The 22,837-nt window shown below is 40.0% G+C and overlaps 1 protein-coding gene across 4 annotated transcripts in view; it reads left to right on the forward strand.

The window, feature by feature from the left end:
• Positions 1-22,837, forward strand: part of runx1t1 (RUNX1 partner transcriptional co-repressor 1) — a 65,293-nt gene that overhangs the window by 2,831 nt on the left and 39,625 nt on the right. The window contains exon 1 of one of the 4 annotated variants that reach the window (XM_051136719.1): positions 20,123-20,481. The exons of the other annotated variants lie outside the window; for them this stretch is intronic. Coding sequence (XP_050992676.1) covers positions 20,472-20,481 — 10 coding nt within the window. The 5' untranslated portion in view covers positions 20,123-20,471. Of the gene's footprint in view, positions 1-20,122; positions 20,482-22,837 lie in introns of those variants that run through there. 4 annotated transcript variants of the gene reach the window in all.

Here is a 22,837-nt window from a genome sequence, read left to right on the forward strand (position 1 = left end):
ATGATAGACAAGCATTGTGTGTTCTAGTGATAAATGTGCTTCTCATTTACCTTAAACGCAGAGCGGCGTAAAAACATTTGTAGTTAAGTGCTTACTGTGTATTTTAAATGACGAACAGCAGACGTTCTGGCCGAAAGCCAAGCGTGTTATCATTGCAGTAACTCATTTCATTAGTGATGTCATTAACCCCATACATAAACCGGCAGATATTCTCACCAGACACTTGCACAAATACGCAGCATGTCTCGTTGCTTCACGATTTCTCTTTCATGCATGTGTAAATCAAAAACATGCTCTTTGTGCGTGAGGATTCAGAAACGCACGCTGTAAATTTTGCAGCGAGCCACCGTATGTGTGCGAAAAGGTCTAAGCTGACAGACCATATAATTTCTCTGGATGAATAAAAATTGTAATAACAAAAGGGAAGAAAAACGAGCGAGTTCAGTTACGCGACATCAGCCAAGTGCATTATATGCGCTCTTAATGTTTCAGCTCTTAAGGGAAGCGTTCCCAAAATGCATTAGCGCTATTTCACTCGCATCTCTTTCCGTTGAGCTATATCATGTATGAGGCTCTTTATATTCATTGAGGGCTACTGTTGGACTTGCTGACACACTCAATCTTGGGCTGTAAATAAGCGACGTGAGATGTTGGGCTTTGTCAGAGGGGAGAAAGGGCCCTTATTTGCGAGGGCTGTAGATTTGACTCGACGTGAGTCTCCGTGGAGGGCAGGCCATGAATGATTGAGGCGGCCGTCATCTCCCAGAATCCACGCTTCGGATCGATAGGGGGCATAATGGCTACAAATTTTTCAACGAGGGGAATTTAGCGTGTGATTATTGGATTTCATAAAGCATGAAACTATAATGTGAGAGAAGAGGATGAGTGGTTTTTATTGTATCGTGGGGCTGGAGACTACAATATAATGAGGCAATATAAAGTCAAAGGGGGATGTGTAAGAATTTACATGGGGCTTTTTCAGCCGATACAGCTTTTCCGCCAAGGTACAAATTTTTATATGTTAATTTTTTTACATTTAATAATGTTAATATAAAATTCACTATTTATCAGATAATAACTTATTCAAATCTTTTAAATTGATTTATGTTAGTACAGTAAACAAAATACTCAATTTCTAATGTTCTCCAAAGTTGTATTTGAACTTGCAATGGGGTCTAGCTGAACTTGAGCCGTCATTGTGGTCCAGACCATGGTTAACAAAACAAACCGCTGCTCCAGCTGACAGGTGTCCAGGCCGCCCAGCCTTGCTCACTATCTGTCTTCCTCTCTCTCTTTCTCTTTTGCTGTCTCTCTCTCTGTTAATCCAAGATACACTTGCCAATTAACTTCTCTTTCTCTCCCTTTCTCTCTTATTCCAACACGTCCTCTTATTCGCTCACATCCATCAGCCGCGCTCACTCACACACACACACACACACACGCACGCAGTCACGCGCACGCTAAACTACCTCTCTGTCTTCTGTCTCTGTCTCTCGCTCGCTCGCTCTCTCTCTCTCCCCCTCTGTTTATTTTCCTGCCTCCATCTGGACCAGGCTGATATTGTAATCGCCCTAATGCACATTGCCTTCCCCTTAGACACACACACAATGTGCCATCCTGACAAGCCCCTTTATATTTCAGATAAGCCGGGGATGTGTGTTTAATGAATACAAAGCCGCGGTGTGTCGCCGTGCACTCTGCCAGAAGGTAATCTTATTGAATAGGTGCTTTTCAGCGATGCAGAAGACGATAGCGGTGCAGGAGTGAAGATGTAACCTGTTATCTCGCGCCTCCTCTATTTTCCCGTCACAGAATTTACATTTAAAGATTAGCTGTAAAAGGGTAAAAGATTCAGGGTGGTGAAGGTGTCAGGATGAGTGTGTGTTTATGTGTGTGTGGGTGTGCGTTGAGGGGGGGATGGGGTGGTCTAAGGGAGCGTGACTTTAGCAGGAAGGAGTGAAGGAGACACACAAAAAAACACAGGCTCTGTCATACAGGCTGTATCTGGCCTGCGTTTCAGCCTCGCGGCATCGCTATCTTTCTCCAGACCGACTCTCTGCTCCCTGGGAACAGAGATTAGCACATTGTTATCTGTAATTGGGTTTTGTCTGTGGATTCAGGGGCTGCTTTTGCCAAGGAGAAGGTGAGAATGGCACATGACCAACATTACGCTTTGGCATATCAGTGTAAAGGCATGATTGATGGGGAATATGGACTGTGTAATGGCTTCATTAGGGTTTACTTCTTTTTATGAGGTAACAATTGCTGAGGGATGGACTCAGCTCTTGCAGGAAGTCTATAAAGCTCCTCCATAAAAAAAAAAAAGGGTGACAAACTGCCAAGGAGACATCAGAAACATCCTTTCAGTGACGTTTATCCTTTGGCTACCTTTCATTTCATGTTGACATGATATAGTTATTTTGCTGGACTTAACAACAAATCCTTCAAATATTAAATAACTGTGTAATAATGCCGGCAATAAATATATAATATTGAAAAAAGTTTTCATTTGTACCTTGAAGTACTTAACAAATGAGTGGCACTTCATCTTATTTGATTATTTTTTTTGATGTAAACGGAAAGATGTGATTCATAATACTATTATTATGCTGTTATTATTATACTGCACCAAAATATTTTCTTACTGAAACACAGAAACCAAAAAATGAAAGTTTCCTTTTGGCCAAAAACCAAAACTGAAAATTGAGTTTTAAAAATTACATGTGTTAAGCTGTTTTGGTCAATAATTTTGGCCCTCCAAAATTTTTTTTGTCATAAAAAATTAATAATTCTAGTATCAGCAAAGAAATAGATTCACATTACATAACACTTGAGATAAACAAAGGACTCAAAACAAAAATACTGACTTTATAAATGAGATGAGGACACATTCTGGACTGTTATAAAGCTAATTGCATTATACCAGAAGTGCATCCGAATTAATCTGAATCAAATTGAAATTTGAATTGAATCAATTAAATGGGGAAATCTGTATCAATAACCAGCCCTACTTGCAGCTATGAGTGATCTTATGATCATATTTAATTATTTTTCTTGAAAGTAATTGAAAGATGTGATTCATAATAATAATGCACCAAGATATTTTCTTACTGAAACACAGAAACCGAAAAAAATTAAAGTTGTCTTTTGGCCAAAAATCAAACCTGAAAATGTAGTTTTAAAATTTTAATTGCCCAATTGAAGTAAAGTTATTTGGCAAGTAAAGTTATTTGGCAAGGAGCCATGTCAGTATTTCAGACAAGCTAATTTTACATATTGCTACCATCAGTTTTAGTCACAGTGAAGTGCGTCCACATTGTTGACATGTTTACCTTTTTTAGCTTATTAAAAATAATTGAAAGACGTGATTTATAATAGTAATGCACCAAAATATTTTCTTACTGAAACACAGAAACCTGAAAATGAAGTTTTAAAAATTACATCAGGGAAATTGAATTCTTTATGTGTTTTCAGGTGATAAATTAAACCAGTTGTAGTAAAGTTATTTGGCAAGGAGCCGTTTTAATATTTCAGACAAGCAAATTTTACATATTGCTACCATCATTTTTGGTCTTGTTGAAGTGCGTCCACATTGTTGGCATATTTACCTATTTTAGCTTATTGTAGAACTGCTAATTAAGCTGTTTTGGTCAATAAAATTGCCTCTTAAACACCTTTGTGTCATAAAAAATTAATAACTCTGGAATCAGTGTAGAAATAGATTCACAAAACAGAAATACTGATGTTATAAATGAGACGAGCACACGTTATGGACTGTTATAAAGCAAAATGCATTATACCAGAAGTGCACCCGTATGAATCGGAATCAAATCTAATTGAATTGGGAAATCTGTATCAATAACCAGTGCTACTTGCAGCTATTACTGCGTTCTCAGTTTACAAGGAGCACAGATGCATTAAGGACTACCTTTTTCTGTAATTTATGGGATCAGAATGGGAATCTGTCAGCCGTATCTGTTCAGTCACTAATGTTTGATTCATGGTCCGCTCACGCCCATTAATTTTGATTTATGGATTCTGATATGTATTTATGAAAAGGGCACCCACTCGAGTGCAGCCTCTGTGGCCCAGTAAAGAGGAGTGTAATTAAGATTTGTTTTGAGCCTAGAGGCTCGACTCCTTCAAGAGCTTTGGATCAATAGGCAGAGACAGTAGACCCCTGTGTGTTCACTACACATATTGACACGCTCAGTCAATTAGAGCTCCCGAGAAAAGCAGAGAGCAAGCGAGCAGAAAGACGGCGAGAACAAGATGGATCGGTAGAATTGTACTCAACGTTCGTACTCGGTCTGAATAAATGAAAAAATGAGGTAGTATGCAATTGTGTAACGCAGTGATTTTCCAAAGCACACAATGCCATATGGTGTGCATTCATTATAACGTCTATAGATTCTTACACCGCTAGAGAAAATAACACCTGGTATTCAATAGCTTCTTCATAAACTGAGTATACAGACTTTTTCAAAAAGCATTTGTGTGTGTGTGTGTGTGTGTGTGTGTTTTCTTGTCTCTGGATTAGTCCAAATTGCATTGAGGCTATAGTTTGGGCTTCCTGTTGTTGGCAGTTAGTGTCACAGACACTGTGGTGGGACAATAGCTCTGTGGTGTAGCACACTAGAAGATTGTGTTGTAGTTGAACGATCAGCAGGTGCCTTGGAGATAAATGCTCCGTGTCAATTATTTCTAGAAGAGGTGATTCATAAGATGGGCTGAAGTGTACAAGACAGAGCGTGGGGGAGCAGGTAAAGAGGAGCATGCGCCGGGGTGGATGAACCTCTTCGTTTTCAATGCGGCTTCGCATAAAAGAGTCATTTTGTTAAACGTCCGTTGCATCTAAGCTTTTGTTAGCAGTGAATGGAGGGGGCACCCCTGGCGCATTAAAAGTGTTTGTAGCTGCAGAACGAATGGAGAATTGCGCTGAATTACGTGACATTATCTCCCCATGTTACCATCATCACTATTGGAAAGACTAAAGGAGCCGCTTTAACACAAAAGTCAAAATATCCCAATATTTGAAACACCGTAGACCAAGACGATAATGCATTGATTACTCAATCGCTTTTTTAAACATAATGTTCTGAATTACGGGTGGAGTTTTCCTGACAAACGTGGTTCCTCTTGTATGCAGACTTCATAGAAGCTGTGAAATGGGAATGAACCTTGTCTCAGATCCTGTTTATGGTCGTATGGATGTGAGCGTGTTTTTTTTAAACAGCTGGGAAGGAATTCACCCTGCCAGGAGCCATTCCTGGTCACTCAGGACTTCCGCCATTAGCAGCACGGCTCCACTGCACGCACATGACCACGGAATGAACTCACAGATGGGCACTGGCCTCGGCTGCCACAGACCTTCGACACGTCAGTCATGTTTTTAGACCGCTCCGAAAGAAGATACCGAAGCAGATCAAGTGTAGCAAAGTGATGTAGAGCTCATGGTTGTTAGGCGACTTGTGTGCGGTATTGTGGAGTGGATCTTTATGGATCAATAGGGTCTGAGTTGAGGGGGTCGGAAGACAAGGGCAGTGATCTGTGCCATTTTAATTTGTGCAGAGTATTTGGGTATCATTAACCTTTATGTGAGTGGCACAGCCTCTGAGGATTTGAGATTCTGTCTGTGAAAACAATTTGGAGATGTTTGTATTAAGGATGCTCCAATATGAAAAATTGTTTGGCTAACATTAGAGTTCAGTATTATTATGTATAAATTTACATAAATGCAATAAAAATGTAATTCAATCATTCTAAATGCATCACAACATTTATAATGTTTAGTACAAGAAGAAATTAATATTCCTTTTAAGATTACTATAATGGCCTAACATTGATTTTGAGTGTTACTGACTTATACAGAATTATTATACAAATTAACAAAATATCTAATATTAGCCGTTAGCTGATATGGTGCTGAAATATAATGCACTGTATTTGGATAGTGAAATTGACTATTAATATACTGCATTTGGTTTTACAGTTAAAAATGTTTATTTGATTTCTAGATATTCCTGGTTATGATGTAGGGCCCTATGATTTTCGCAATGCTGAAAATACGAACAGAATCGTAGAATGGATAAAAATGGAATTTTCTGTATAACGCGGAATGTCACGGAATTTGCCCAATTTTGAATGAATAAATTAAAAAGTAGGTCAGTGCACTTAAATCAAAATGCGATATGGCAAGTGTCTTTGAATATTAAGATGCAAAAATACTATTTAAATATGAATCCTGCATGTTCTGCGTGTCTCTGCAAATGAATGGCGCAGACACGCGGTTTAGTTTACTACACACTTACCGAAGCACACATGGTGCTCGCATGTTTTTTTTAGCCTCTGCCGCCTCAATATATGAGTACATGAAAACATAAATACACTCTAGAACTGCTAGAGAGTCACTTCACGAGCATTTCTTTTGAGAAAAAACTATCATCATATCATATACAAACAGAAACCTGAAGGTTTTCGCACCAACCCGTCAAAATAAAAGTTCGGTTTAACTTGAAGAAATTGTGACGGAAATATATTTCTTAATGTAATGATAGTACTGCTGCTAATAAAATTATTATTAAAACTTCTTTTTTTAAAAGGAATGTTTACCAGGAAATTATTTACCAGAATTTATGTAAATACAGAAAAATATGTAAATTCACAACACAGTATTTCTGGGAAAAAATAAATTAATTAAAAAAATTCTTCATTAATTTTTTTTATTTATTTTTTATTAATTAGACATGCTTTTGATTAATAAAATGTAATGAAACCATGAAAATGGAATCCAAATTAATGGAAAAAAGAATTTGGAAAAAAAAATTAAGATTTCATAGGGCCCTATTAATGTGAGTTATCAGTGCACATTTTCTGCTGACAGTCAAAAAGCTATTTAGGCATTGAGTCCCACCCAAAATTTTGTTCAATTTTTTGTTGGAAAAAAATTTATGTTGACTTTAAGACTTGTAATTGCATGAGTCCCAGTGAAGCGTGATCTTCAGCGTTTTTCAGTTTGGCAGAAAATTTCCTGAACAATGTATCCAAGCATATATAGGGCTACGTATGGATTGGAGTGGCATTATGTGGTATTTCACTGCGCTGTGGTCTCTCTGATTTATTCCTTTCAAAATACACTTCAGCGCCAGTGTTTTAAATAGCTGCGCGTTGCGGCGAGCGGCGCAGCTATGGCAAAATTGAGACCCCTCTCCAAATAGGAAGGGGTCTCGAGGAGCAATAAAATAGCAGAGCGTATAAATCCATCTTGCCTTATAAGGTCAGAAATGTTTTAAGTTGTTTCAGGACAGTTGTGTGTGCCAGTAATTGTTCTCCCATCTGTCTTAATGTGTCTTTATCAACATCTGGTTTTGTAAGCTATACTTCAGTAACAAGTATCCGTTATATGTCAAGGGTTCCCAGTCCTGCTAGCACGATTAGCCTAGCCTTGACTACTGCTCTAAGTGCAGCGCCACATATGCTTGCCATTACTCCATACCATTCACAAAATGTAATAACTTTTCAGGGAAAAGATGTGTGCATGTGCCTGTTTTTCTTCTTCTCTTCACTTTTTCCATAACTGTAAAGAATTATTTTGGTCTGGTTTTAATGTTCCCCCGGTGACTGGACAAATTACTGGCTCGCAGGACGTTCGGGGCTGCATGAGTGAAACGTGAATGGCTCATCCCTCTAAGCGCAGCCCTGTCCGCACTTCCCTGCGTACCTTACCAACACAGAAAGCAAGAAAGACACCTTCCAGCCGTCTCGTTTGACACATGAAAGGAGATGCGTCTGTAATGAACCCATTCCTTACTCTAAGGCTCTGGGCACAGGAACGTGCGCACACTTTGGCAGCGATGCAACGATATGATCTTAATCTGCTATTTCCTCTTTGGCAGTATTAAATTGTCCACATAATAATTCACAGCTGCACTGGGATCAAATATAATGGTGCAGCTGCAATTTTATGTTTGCGAATTTTAACTGTTCTTTCTTTCTGTCTTATCGTCTCCCTTCAGCCCCGCCTCCTCCCGGCACCATATGGGAGATGCTGCTACAGTCAAATGAAGGGGGTTTGTGCTTTGGATATGGCGCAGAGTCATGTGCAGTCGAAGCCACCTTGATGGTTAGATTGTGTTGCAGTTTCGCGCGGCGTACCGTGTGCTCTCAATAGAGGGATTAGGAGCTTGTCATGGTTTCATTCACCCTGAGACACTTAATTCCAAACATTTCCGTCCTCCGGAGACCTAATCGCATATAGAATTTGCGTTGGCCAGGTCACGGTCTGAATGTTCATCCTTTGCTCACCCTTTTATAGCTACCTACAGCGGTATTTTTTTTTTTAGCGATGTGCAAATCTGTATATTTTTAAATTGACTAGTCAGGGAGCTCTCTGAATGAATAGTTGAGTAATCAGTTTATATATGGTAGTCTAAACAAAAATAAAAATTCAGTCATCATTTCACCCTCGTTTCAAACCTTTCGCCTTGTTTGAATTTTTTTTTTTTTTGGAATAAAAGATGCAAAAGATATTAAAACCCTATTATGCTATTTTAATATTCTAGACTTTTATTATTACAGTATTTATTCAAATTTTTATTAGCTTTTATTTGTATATTATTTTATGTTTATTTTTACTTTTAGTAGTTTAGTTTAGTAACTTCATATGTTTTTGCCTTTTTTATTAGTTTTTTATATTTTATATAGTTTTATTAATTTTAGAACTTCAGCTTATATATATATATATATATATATATATATGTATATATATATGTTGATATATAGATATTAGATTTCTTTCAGTCAACAATAACAACAGTGGTCTAATGTGGAAACATTCTTAAAAAATAATATATATATATGTATATATATATATATAAAGAAATATTATTGCACTTTAAAAAAACAGTTTTCTATTTTAATTTACTTTAAAATATAATTTATTTCTGTGATGCAAATTTGAATTTTTATCAGCCATTACTCCAGTCTTCAGTGTCACATGATCCTTTAGAAATCATTCTAAAATGCTGGTTTATTATTAATGTTGGGAACAATTGTGCTGCTTAATATTATTTTGGAACAAAATAATAATAATAATAGTCTTTACTGTCACTTTTTATCAGTGTAACACATCCTTGCTGAATAAAAGTATTAATTTCGTTCAAAGAAAGAAAGAAAGAAAGAAAGAAAAAATTTTACCCCCCAAAAAACTGACCCCAAACTTTGAACTGTAGTGTATATTGTTACAAAAGATTTCTGTTTACAAAAACAACTGTTCTTTTTATCTTTGTTCATCAGAGAATCCTGAAAAAAGAATCACAGCTGTGAAGCAGCACAACTGTTTCCAACATTGATAATAAATCAGCACATTAGAATGATTTCTAAAGGATTATTTTGACACTTAAGACTGGAGTAATGATGCTGAAAATTCAGCTTTGCATCACAAGAACAAATTCTATTTTAAATTATATTAAAACAGAAAACCACTTTTTTAAATAGCAATATTAATTCACATTATTACTATTACTCTGTATTTTTAATTAAATAAACACAGCCTTGATGAGCAGAAAAGCCTTCTTTCTAAAACAATGAAAATCTTACTGATCCCAAACTTTTGAACGGCAGTGTATATCATACAGGTTTGAAAGGACATAAGTAAATATGACAGAATTTTCACTTTTGAGTGAACTGTCCCCTGTCCCTAAAAAATCCCTGTACAACTATACTAGTGAAAGTGTCACTACTAAAATAACAAACAGAAAAACATAAGACCTCAATATTCGACTAGTCAGCTTTTAGACAACTAATCAACCATTGTGATCCATCCTATTTTTAATACGTCCAGAGAGATCCTGAGGTGATTCGCCACCATCAACGCGCGCAGCATGGAAGCACGGAAGACACCGCTCGTCACTGACAAGGGGGTCTTTCTGGACACAGTCTCCCCGAGCACTTATTGCCAAAGAGATGATTTGTCATGCACGGCCTCAGGCTATTGCTTTTAATGACAGCGTAAACGGAAAAGTCGGCGGCTGATTAGAGAGCGTGCACGCACAGCATGCTTATTCAGATCTCACTTTTGGCTCCCGTCTGGTGCTCCCTGTCACTCCGCGCCAAACACGACTTTCTTAAAAGGCCCCTTGCATCAGCTGAGCGCTGGAGGCGCCTGTATGTGTGTGTGTGTGTGCACAAGATGGATTAATGCTATAAACAGAGAGTTGGATTTATCTGCGATTGGCACCACGTTTTTCTCCGCGCAGGATTTGGAGCCCGAAGAGGAGGAGAGAGAAGAGAATGCCTTTATTCAAAACAACTGTTTGCGAGTAATTAACATATGAAAGGAAGCTTACAGTCTGGCAAATCCCTGCACTTGTTTTCAATTATTTATCCACATTCTGGGAGGGGGGTGGCGGAGGTGGGTGTCGATCGCGGAGGGAGGGTGGCGGGTTATCCAGAACCATGAAAAGAAAAGTGATTTTTTTTTCTGCTAACACAACCAGAGGGCCTCTGGGAATTTGCTATCAGGCATGATGAGATGAAAATGGAGTTAAGCCAAAGAGTGGATTATGGGTAACGCAGTGGGTCGATGACGAGCGGACGGTGAAATGGAATGAGAGCGGACTAGAATTCCAGATCAGCGTGATTATTGGATAAACCTCGGCTCGTGCTTGCCGTCTCTCCCTGAGGCATTGATTTTACAAAATTGAGCAAGAACGGATGGGAAAGACAAAGCCGCAACTGACCTCAGGGTGAGATGTTCATAGGACACGAGGAACGACAAAGATAGGTCTGGATGGAATAAAGTTTTCACTGACATTTGACAGGGTGGAGCCTTCCTGTGCTCACCGATGCCACAGGCTGGAGATTGATGGGCAGGGCTTCAGGTCAGGACTGTATCAGCACAGAGCAGAACTAGTCAGAGGAAACCAAAGGGAGGAGAAGATCAGGCAACCCTGTTAGAGACAAGGAAGATTGAGAGCGGAGCGCAGAACGATTGAACAGACGTATAGTCGTTGTGCCAGATGCCACAAAATAGAGAAGCGAGGAATGAATGAAACAGGAGGAGATGGTCTGAACAGCGGCACATTCAGAAGCATCATACAGTATCAAGTTTTAATGTGCAGATTTGATTCACTCTTGCAAGCTGTGCTTGTTCGCCCATAATCACTAGCTTTATTTATGATGGGCTCTGGAATAATGTTATAATCAGATTGCCTCGTTTATGGATAATGCAGGCTGTTATGTTATACGCCGTACGGGGCAACATAACATTGCAGATTCGTGTCTCTTTTATTAGGGTGGTGGTGAAAACTAACCGAAATATTTCAGTAGAACTGAACATTTGTGGTAGAAATGTTGCATTTGTAGTAGAAGCGTGTAGCTGGAGGCTATAGAGGGTTCAATTAACTCCCACTGTCCTCATTCTTGCAGATCTCGCTCTGTTCATGCCATTCATTTCAGACACTGACTTTGGAGTGCCTGACAGTGCCATTGATCTGCTCTCTGCATCTTGATCTCTTGAGTTTCAGCAGAGTGTGTGTAAAAGGATAGTTTCGGTTGTTTTGTTGTTGTTTTTTTCCTAAAAACACTTTTAATAGCACATGGTGCTAAGCTGGTGTGGAATCACATTGGCTACCCACAATTCACATTGCACGTGTATGTGTTTACCGCTGTACAGTGGATTTTTGGCTATGGATTTTTGGCTGTGCTGGGCTCCAGACTGAAAAATGACTTGGAGTCATGAAATACCAGGTTTATTTAATTTTATTTTATGCCAAACCACTGGAATCACTTTGATTAGAGCTTGGCGATTTTGCCAATTTTATCAGTTAATTCGAATTTTATGTTTTGCCACGATTAAATTTTTTAGAAATCGAGGAATCACGATTTTGAATAAAAATATTACCAAATGTTAGAATTAGACACTTTGACAATATGCCAATGATAACAGTAAAGAGAAAACAACGATCAAATTGTATGCCGGCCCATGTGATGAATCGTTCACGCGTGATGTGTTTATATCGCTAGGTGCCATTCACACAGAATGTGTTGACAAAGATGCGGCGCTGGCAGTGAAATAGGAGAAACATGCAAGAAGATGAGAGTGAACTTCTTTTAACTTGAGCACTGTGTTTTTATAATGTCGTTTCATGCATGAGACACTGCAAGAGACACGATTGCAACCGTCATGTTTACATAGAATAAGCAATGGAAAAGCAGCGCAATCGAAAAAACTGTGAAGTACTACTACTGTATATCTGATATTTCATGTTTGCGTCATGATGACAGGCTGAAAGCTGCTGTTTATTGTTTTTACAGAACATTTATAGTTAATAATAGTCTACTGGTTTTATACCTTCAGTCATTTTGAATTTAAATTACCTTGACTTTTAAGATTTTTTTAAAAGCATTTTCCTCATATTATTTCTTTACATATAATATGTATAAAACAAGTTTGTACAAGATGTAGCTGTAGTTCATGCATCTTTTCTGCAAATATATTTAACAAGTGATTTGTTTAACATTTGCATCATGTTGACAACATGTGTGATGCACTTGGAATAGAATTTTCTAGTTAATTAAAAAAGAGTTACTTGAATCATGTTGTAGTTACATTTTCAAGGCGACTAGTTAAAAATCGTATAAAAATTTGAGAATTAGTCAAATGTTCAGAAAAAATATTGCCCAGCCCTAACTTTGATAAAACCTATTGTTAAAAAAAAATGTTTGGCTGTTGCCAATGTTAATTACATTTTAAACTGTAAATAAATACAAATACAATTAATTAAAAGTAAAAAATGTAATTATAATATAATACATAATTTTTTTTGTTTGTTTTATCGCCATTTAATCATCGCCTGAAGCTTGCAATGGCAGTACTTAAGGCTATTACCTTTAATAGTTGTAGTTAGTGTCAAAGGACCTCGAGTGATACTGATGTCTTTATTATCATGATAAATATAATTTAATCATAGCGTGTAGGACATGCACAAAATTAGCTATTATTTTTATATAGGATTTTTTCACATGGTAATAGAAGATTTTCATTATCCGACGGTTGGAAAAGTGAAAACCACTTTCCCATTTTCCTTTTTTTATTTGCATTTTCATTCTCAGTTGGTGAGGCTGTTGTGTCCCTGGCTTTCCTCAGCTAATGGACGAATGTAAACCCTGAATTGAGTGCAGCGTTTGTTTAGCCTCCTCTCTTCCTCTACCCCTCTCCTCTCCCATCTCAGTCTTCATGCCATCTGTGGGTTTGATTTAGCGGCTAAGAGGCTTTCTGAGCAGTGGACAAGTGATGTTAATGGCATACATATGCCAGAGGACTGTTTTAGTTTTATGGCTCTGACATGAGACTGTTTTGATTCAAGCGAGGCTGAGCATAACTCATCCACCGCTGCGCCGCTTGCCATATATTTTATTAACACCAATGAGTTTTGCTTTTTATTTCCTCTGTATCTGTTTCTCTCTTTTTTTTCTCTCTCTTTCTAGTAGTGGTGGTAACTTTATTTAGCATGTAGTACACACACAAAAGCACCTCTGCAGGTTGACAGGCTGCTCACCTCACAACATATCTGCAGTGCCGTCGTCATGGCAACAGCAGCGGGCTGCCGGCGGTACTTTGTGGTCGGAGGTGTGCTGAAGTAGAGCAGTGCTGACCAGAGGGATGCTCGGGGTCTGCCCGGGACACCCGGGGTCATCGCAGCTCTGTCCGTTCTCACCTCGCCGGGCTAGTGAATATTTCATGAGGATGCTGGAAGTGTTTTATCCTATAGAGTGTGGACATCCATGCCTCAGCTCCTCCTCGCGGGACTGTGTATTGTTCGGAAGAACACGAAGTGGATTTCCTGTATCCTCACACCTGTCAATGAAGGTGTGTGCCACATTTTCTGTGGTGAAATGGAGTAATACACTATTATTGATAACTAAAAGCATTTTCAAATCAACATATTTAAAGGGAACATTCGAAAAGTAGTCTAATGTCCACTGACTTTCATTGTATGGGAAGAAACAGCTGCAATATTCTTGTAAGTATCTTCTTTTGTGCTATTCAGAATAAAGAAAGACATATAGGTTTGTTACAACATGAGGGTGTAAAATGATAATGATAATTTTTGGTAGGGCTGTCCACGACAAATAAAAATTCTGATTGATTAGTAGTCGTTCATTTTAAGCATTAGTCGACTATTAGTCGACAATTTTAATCATAATAATGAGACTTTAAGTGCCTGCATAGCCTCTTAAGCGCTCAAGAGCATGCAAAAGCTTGCCACAGCACACTGGCAGATATTATAATTATGAATGTGTCAGGGAAAAACAGCAAGGAGACTGCATTAACGTTTTAATAGTTTGTTGATAAACTAGTGCGTTCTTTGTTTTCGGCTTAAGAGATGAAGTCGGCGACACTGACTTGTCATCTCCACAGTAGTGGATGCGCCGGTATGCAGGTTTCATACGGATTACGTAATCTCAGAATATTCGTTTTCTATTTGAATTGGTTGATTTAAAAGTAAACATTTCACTTTCTATAGAAAAGTATAGTATACACAGCAAATATACACAGAGTTTTGAAGCTTCGCACTCAAGTTCACAGAGACAGAGACAACAGAAAACACATCCTGTTTGCTTTAATTATTTTACAAAAGCACAACGTTTCTTCGTTATTCTGAGTGCACACAAATAAACGCAGGCTCTTTACAGAGTCAGAAGATATATTACTTTTATCTGTATGACCAAAAATGATGGAGTATTTTAAGTGCAAGTGAGCACACCAGCGCCTCCATCTGTCATGCAGTTAGCGTGCCACAATTCAGCTTCCACATTCCAGCGCACATTTTTCTAGGTTAATATTAAAGTTGCTACTACATACATCTTTCAGATGAAAAGCCATGTTTGAGGTTGATGAATGATAGGCGAGTGTTTGCATATTCTGCCCAACGTGCTTTATTAACACATAGACTAGCCGTTAACAATCTGTCCTTCACAGACTGCGTGACTTCGCCACTTCCTGTGGATTTTTTTTTTTCCGCAACGAAGTGACTGATAAAATTTTGGTTGACCAAGTCTCTTCTAGTCAACTATTAAGGGGCAGCCCTAATTTTTGGGTGAACTATCCCTTATGATCATAGAAGGGGCAGGAGTGTATGTAAATTTTTGGCTTACGGGCATTGGACTTCTGTGGAAATCTGTTGAACTTTCTGCCATTAATTTGCCTGCTGGGTGTTCCTCAAGAAGGGCAAGAGTGGGGCGGATAACGGCAGCTTGTTGATGCCCCAGTCGAGGCTTGCGGAAGCCTGATAGCGGGACCAACCTCTCGACCAGGACAGTGGAGGTCAGTCTGTGAGCTCGCCCGCCCTCAGGGCTTCCGACTTTAATTACCTGAGGAGCAAAACATCCCGGCCCGCCAGTGGGGGTAGAGTGTGTGAACATGGGATATCGGGGCCGCGCAGTCCCGCAGCAGCGACATCCTGCCCAGGGAGGCCGGGCCCTGTCCGTCCTGGTTCCTGACAGTGGGCTATCTCTGCCGGGCCCGTGGTTCCTTCCATTCTAAAGGCCATTGTGTGGAGAAGGGCTGGGCCAGGAATGACTGGTTCCTGTTGGACTCGATCTCTCGCTCAGCCAGCTCCGGTCCCACTGACAGATTCCTCCTGTTTTGTTTTGCTCTCTCTCTTTTTGTGTTAGTCACTCATGAGGATACCGAAAGCAATAACAGGACTGAGGAGAGCCTGCGTTGTGCTGTTTCTGTCCTCTTTCCACAATATGTTTGCATTACATAATCTAAACATAAGCTGGGACAGCTGGCATCCTCACTTTCGTAAAAAGTTGACAAAAAGCAGAACCGTCTTTTTTCTCTCTCTCTCTCTCTCTTCAGCATTTGCTGGTGAATCTGTCAGCGTGCATCTGGACTCGCCTCTGAAAACCAAACGGCTCATGATCAGGATTTAGAAATGAGACGTAGGTGTTTTTGTTCGTTACCTAAAAGCAGAACCAGACACAATGAATCTGTCACTCTGTACGTGTTGGTGTGTGTGTGCATGTGTGAAGATTTAATATCTGAAGTATGTATTACTAGCACCACCTAGTGTGCAAACACTAAAGAGATGAGCCATGAAGGCATCTCTTACCTTTCCAAGATATGAGATTAAACAGACTCCAGAATAGCGTCAAACTTCACTGCCTAATGAAACATGCTCTGTTTTCCGCAGCGAGGAAGAGAGGCTCAGCTGTCAGACGGTGGCTGGACCGGGCTGAGAGCAGTCTGGCTCGGGTCCAAATGAGGGGGCTGATTTGTTACTGACGACATGCTTTTCATGAATCAGCACAATTGCCTGTGTCACTTGCTAGTGTGAGCCACACATTCAGATGATACTCGCACACATTATACAGACCGGAGAGTGGGATCATTCTGCCATCACGGGGAGCGAGGAGGGGGGTCTTTTTGGACCTTGCGACCGTTGTTGAGCTTGATTGGCGTGCACTGTGTGCCGCAGTCACGCTGAAAAGGTGGAGTGGGAAAGTCATGAATAGCTGCGGAACACAGATCTGGCCCCGGCCCTCAGCCACAGCTTGCTCTGGGACTCGGGGACAGCAGAATGGACAGATGGCTCGGGACTGGACACACATACACAAACACACACTTACTTCTGCTTTCTTTCTTTTTTCATGTAGACCCACTACACTAAGGTGGCTAAGTAAGCTGCGGCACATAAATTCACACAAGGCATGTATAAAGTTTTGGTAATTTAATTCTTCATGCTTTTCAAGGTGTCCTGTCCTTAAGTGATCAATTAAAGCAGTCATAGTGACGTTCTTCAAGCTGCATCTCTGCATAATTTTTGTTGTCAACTGCGTTCATATTGTTGATACGTTTACCTGTTTTAGCTTATCCATGTTGTGCAGTGCTGCCAAGTCTGCAGTTTTGCCGCGGAATTGGGCTACTTTAACATTGTTTGCACAAGTTTTTTTGATGCGCGCGTTGAAGTGACCCCAATAATGTGTATATTTAGCCCCTGGAATACGAATTTTAGGGAAACCCCTCCAAAAATATGTATTTTACCCTTCAGAATGCAATTTTTACCAGGGGAACCCCCTCAAAATTTGGGCTAGTTTGGGGCTAGTTTTGAGTAGCAATTAGGCGGTTTTTTGTTGTGAAAACCTGGCAACCCTGATGTTGTGGGCATAAAAGGAGTGGGTTATTGGGATCAGGGGATGTCATAGGGTATCCATTCATATTTATATTTCCAGCATTTGTTCAGACTATTTTACTATGGCTTTATAACAGAATATTCATTTCCAACCTGTTGGAATAATGTAATATTTAGCCCCTGGAATGCTAAATTTACCAGGGGAACCAAACCAAAAAACTTGTATTTTACCTCTTGGAACACAATTTTTACCAGAGTACCCCCTCCACGATTGGGATAGTTTTGGGCTAACTTTGATTTGCAAATTGGGCAGGTTTTGTTGTGAAAACCTGCCAACGCTTGTTTGAATGCCCACTTGTTCATACTCAAAACCAGTCTTAAGTAGCACGGGTATGTTTGTAGCAATAGCCAAAAATACATTGTGTGGGTCAAAATTATCAAATTTTTCTTTTGCCAAAAATCGTTTGAATATTAGATAAAGATCATGTTCCATGAAGATATTTTGTAATATCAAAACTTAATTTTTTTGTAATATGCATTGCTAAGAACTTCATTTGGACAACTTTACAAAATTTCCAAATTTACCATTATGACTGGTTTTGTGGTCCAGGGTTCCACATAAGATTCAACACAAGCACTCCTGTGTTCGCCGCTTGTTTCCAGTGTTTTGCTCCTGCAAGGAGCATCTTCACATGGTTTCTGCTGTCTGTTTTGGCTGAGAAATATTTATGCTGTGATTCATACCCTCCTATTGGACAGTCTTGCCCTTTGGGTTTTCTTCTGTGAGACAGCAACATACTGGCTGATCTAATGACCGTCTCTACTTCCATAGTTCCTCCTCTGCTTCTCTTTTTCTGTCTCATTGCAGCCTAGCAATGTACAAGCAGATCATGTACAAGCAGATCATCAGAGAGCTCTAATGGCTTCCAGCTGTGTGGAAAATCAAGCCCTTTGGGTTGGGTTGAGAAGCCGACAATGCACAAGAAAAACTAAACTAATTTAGGCCCTTTTTTAGCGCCAACAGATCACAAAAGACACAGTGTCCGTGTGCAGCACAGGTCAAGGGGCTGAGGTCCCGCTTTTCTAGTTGGGACCTTCACCTTGCAGAAGACGTATCCGTATGCTGGCTTTTCATCAAGCTCTTAAGCCCATCACGAAAAATCTGGCGCTGTTGGTCCTTGGAACACGAAAGAAGTGGAATCCCTTCAGCTCACAGTTTCCTCATCTCGCATTGTCTCGTTCCTGCTCTTTCAGTCTGTTAATGCAGCCAACTCTTAAAGCAGGCCTTTATCAAGCCAGCCTGGAAATATATTCTCTTCCCACCAGCTCTGAAAGGGTTGTCAGATTGGTTTAAGGGGAGGGAGGGGACGGAAGGGAGCCACAGAAAAGCCTGAATATTTAGTTTGCTACGTTGCCTCTCAATAAAATCCTGGACGTAGCGGCTTTTGAGAAATTTACTAGTTTAGAGGCGATGGGAATTGAAGGATTTGGCTTTGTGCTGACTGGACGTGAAGGTGTGTAAGCGCTGACGAAAGGAAGTTGAAAGGACATTTTCTCACACACTTCATTGCAGGATATAAATGCGGCAGGGTTTGTTTTTTACCTCATGGTAAGTGATCATCCTTGAATTGTTCAGTTATGTTTACGTTTTCAGAAAGAGCTGCAGCAGCAATGACGAGCATTTCTGTCAGTATAGCACTGTTTTTTTCTTATACCTTGTAGCACACTTTGCCTTTTATGACTTTGCAGGAAAAAGCAAATGAGGAAATGTAGCATTGTTGGTAATGTTCGTAATTTACAAGTGAATGCAACCGCTGCCAATTAAAACAAATCAACTTTGTTTGACGCACTGCCAGTAGGAACTTCCAGAAAAGTCTCTTTTCTTACCAGTGATTGAACATTTAAGGTACAATTATCCTGAGTATTGTATTATTACCCATCTCTGTGAAACGGTTAGGATGGTGAATCTCAAAAACTGCTGTTTATCTCAAAGTCTGTTCAGCCCCCAATGTGGAGAGACAGGTTGTAGGCTGATGAAGAGAGAGAAATGCACCACCAAATGCGCAAGAAGGAAAGATCCGTCTCTCCACCCCTCGTCTTTCCATCCTTTCCTCTCTCTCCTCTCTCTCTCCTGAGTGTTTCCTCCACATGGAGCTCATCTGCTGTTTAAGGCGGCTGGGAGAAATGCCTTCAAGCTGACAGGGGCTGAAAGCCCAGACATATGTTAATCACATGCAGTGATGGCAGTCTGGGAGGGGAGAGAGAGAAACGGCAAATCTGAGAAAGAGAGCAAAAAAAGAATGAGCGCAGGGGGTGGGGGGAGAGAGAAGGAAGAGCGCCACTCTAGAGACTTAAAACACAGCAGTAGAGGCAGATGCATGCCTTTGTTTGGACTCTCCAAATTGATTTCTCTTGGTTTTAATGAGGTTGTTCCTGCCGCTGCTTGCAAAAAATGGTGGAGGGGGGCTTAGTGATGCAGGCGGGTCACCCGCATGCCGTTATTTTGCATGCATCCAAAGCATTCAGGCAAATTTGTAGACAGATGAATCAACTGAATCTGATAATCTGGACATCACAAACATGAGCAAACATGCTGTTCACCTCACATCTATATTTTTTCATCTGATATGAATGTAGTAGTGAAGTACGAATTGAATCGGGTTAAGCAGAAGCAGATGTGACTGAACTCAGATTGGATGGTTGACCAGAAAAAGGTTGTTTTTGCAAGAGTGCTGGTAATTTGAAGCATATGAGAGGACAGATTCACACAGCACAAATCTGTCTATATATCTGTCTGTCTGTCTATCTGTCTATCTGTCTATCTATCTATCTATCTATCTGTCTATCTATCTATCTATCTATCTATCATCTCTCTCTCTTGCTCTCTCATACGCTTGCTGTGTTCTGTGTGGCTGCCGTGCATCAGCTGGGAGGGGTCAGCGGAGGAGGCGGAGAGCGTGCGTGTGTGCGCGCATTTGCGTGCGCTCTAGCTGTCATTGTCTCAGTCTGCGGGCTCAGGGAGCAAGCGTGTGCAGGATAACGCGAGGCCCCAGCGGCCACACGTGCCCTCGTTAGTGCAGGGCATCCCTGGAAGCAGAGCAGAACGAGAGGCAGGTCTCCATCTGTCCCTCTCAGGCTCTGAAAGCAGGAGGACAGGCTGCTCGACTCTCTCGCTCAGACCTGGTGTACTGGCCTCGGGGGCCCCGTGCCACCCCCCCTACCCCTTGCAGAGAGCACTGAAAGACGCAAAGAGATTAAGATTACAGGAAACCTGGCAGAAATAGAGAAAATACCCTGGATTCTTTGATATCCAGCTTGTCTCCATCATCGATGATGCCAGGTGAGATTGGGAAGCTTTCAGTGTGTGTCGTGAGAAATTGTGCATGTGGTTTTTGAATGTAAATATTTTAGAATAGAGAAGTTGACTATGTAAGGCTATTTGTACTGCTTTTTATGTTTATGTTTTTTTTTTTTTTAAATTAATGTTTTTATTGATTATGTAAATTCCAACTGATACTTTTTCAAAAATGTATCTATCTATCTATCTCTCTCTCTCTCTCTCTCTCTCTCTCTCTATATATATATGTGACCCTGGACCACAAAACTAGTCTTAAGTAGCACAGGTATATTTGTAGCAATAGCCAAAAATACATTGTATGGGTCAAAATTATCAATTTTTCTTTTATGCCAAAAATCATTATGATATTAAGTAAAGATCATGTTCCAGGAAAATATTTTGTAAATTAACTACCGATATTTAGATTTTTTTTCCAGAATTTCAAATAGTTATATCTTGACCAAATATTGTCCTATCCTATAGCTTTCAGATTATGCATAAATCTCAATTTCAAAATATTGACCCATATGACTGGCTTTGTGGTCCTGGGTCACATATATTCACAGGTGAATGTTATTTCTGCCTGTGCAAGGGAATGCTGGTTCTATATAGAAATATTTCTATATAGAACAAAATAATACAGAGCTCAATAATGAGGTTTTTATTCTGTCTGCCTGGTCATTTCTGGTCACTTTTATTTTACATTAAATGTAATTTTTTCTTGATGTGAAATGTTTTTAATTTGCAATAATAGCTGTAATTCCGCAGCTATAATGTATCTCCATGATGGCTAAATCCATGCACACAGTATTCCTTAAAAATGACAATGTATTATAAACATATCCAGCCCTTTTCATTAAGCCTTCCAAGACTATCTATTGGCATCATTTTATTCATCACAGAAATCCAAACATTTATGTTCACAACAAGATGTAGTAACAATGCAGCAATGGCCTGGTGGTCCTTCAAATCTCTTTGACATCCTCATTGTTGAGCTCTGGAAGATCAGAGATCTGTTCTAAAAAGAGTAAAATGACTGTACAGGAGCATGAAAGTAAAGAAAGCAGACTGAAAGAAAGAAAATGAGAGAGGAGAGTTGCAGAGGGCAGCTGGCGTGCTGTGTGTGTGCAGGCTGCAGGGAGATCTCAGTGCTGCTCTTCACAGATGGTGTTGTGAGACAAGCTCTGTTGGCACTGCTGCTCTCCTGTGTGCCATGGCCACTACCTCTCTGCCAGCCAACCCGTCTGGTGCCCACCTCTTCGACTCCCCCTCTCCATCTACCCACCCTCGACTTCTCTTTCTGTTTGTTTCTCTTTCTAAACTTGCAAGTGTAACATTGTTGGCTGTGTATTTGGCTCGGTGGCTTTTCAAACTGGAGTTTGAATGATGAATTTCTGTGGTTGAGTTAATATTGTTTTCTTTCAGGAGTTAATATGATTGGTTGCGTTTTTGCATTTGGGCTTTTTTTAGGAACAGTACGTGTACAGTTTTTTTGCTCTCGCTAAATGGGTTTTCGATTTGTTCTTTTTAAACGACCACTTGAAGCGTGTTTGTTAACATTGGCCTTTGTGTGAAGTGTGTGTTTATGAATTGTGTGTGCATGTGTAGAATTGTTCTGGGAAGCTCTGGAGGAAGCAGCTGTAAGCAGGCGCGTGTGCCAGGTCAGGGACACTTGAGCAGAACTGACACTGGGTTATTTCGGACACCCATCTGCACTGGAGCTACCGTTCCTCCAGGCCGCCGCCACGGACAATCTGTTCACTCGCTGGCAGAGTGCCAAACACAGTGCCGTCCATCTGTGGCAGGGACTGAAGCTCTCAGTGCTGAGCAGAGCTTGGCTCCTTCCTCTCCGCCTGTAGTTTTATAGCTTTTTTGTTAGCAAGAGTGTTTTCGTACAGCGTGTTTTTAACGCATGTTCTCACTTTGCTATAATATGCTACTGTAATGAGATAGAGGTCATTTTTTTGGTAATATGGAAACAGCGTTTTCATACAGTATGTGTCTAAGTCAGTTTCTTAGTTTGCAATGTTCGGTTGCAATTAAAAGTTGTTTAGGACCACACAATGTGGAAAAAGTGGATGGAATTACGGAATCCAGTCAGAAAAATGGAACTGTATAATGCAGAATGTCACGGAATTTGCTCAATTTTGGATGAATAAATCAAAAGTAGGTCAGTACACTTAAATCAAAATGCATGTCTGTGAATATTAAGGCGTATAAATACTATTTAAATATGAATCATTTACTACGCATGTTTCGCAGTGTTTTTAACATTTGCCGCCTCAATATATGAGTACATGAACACATAAACAATCTCTAGAACTTCTCTGAGACTCATTTAATGAGCATTTTACCATTT

This window comes from Labeo rohita, chromosome 19 (assembly GCF_022985175.1).
Source record: "Labeo rohita strain BAU-BD-2019 chromosome 19, IGBB_LRoh.1.0, whole genome shotgun sequence".
Taxonomy (NCBI): Eukaryota; Metazoa; Chordata; class Actinopteri; order Cypriniformes; family Cyprinidae; genus Labeo; species Labeo rohita.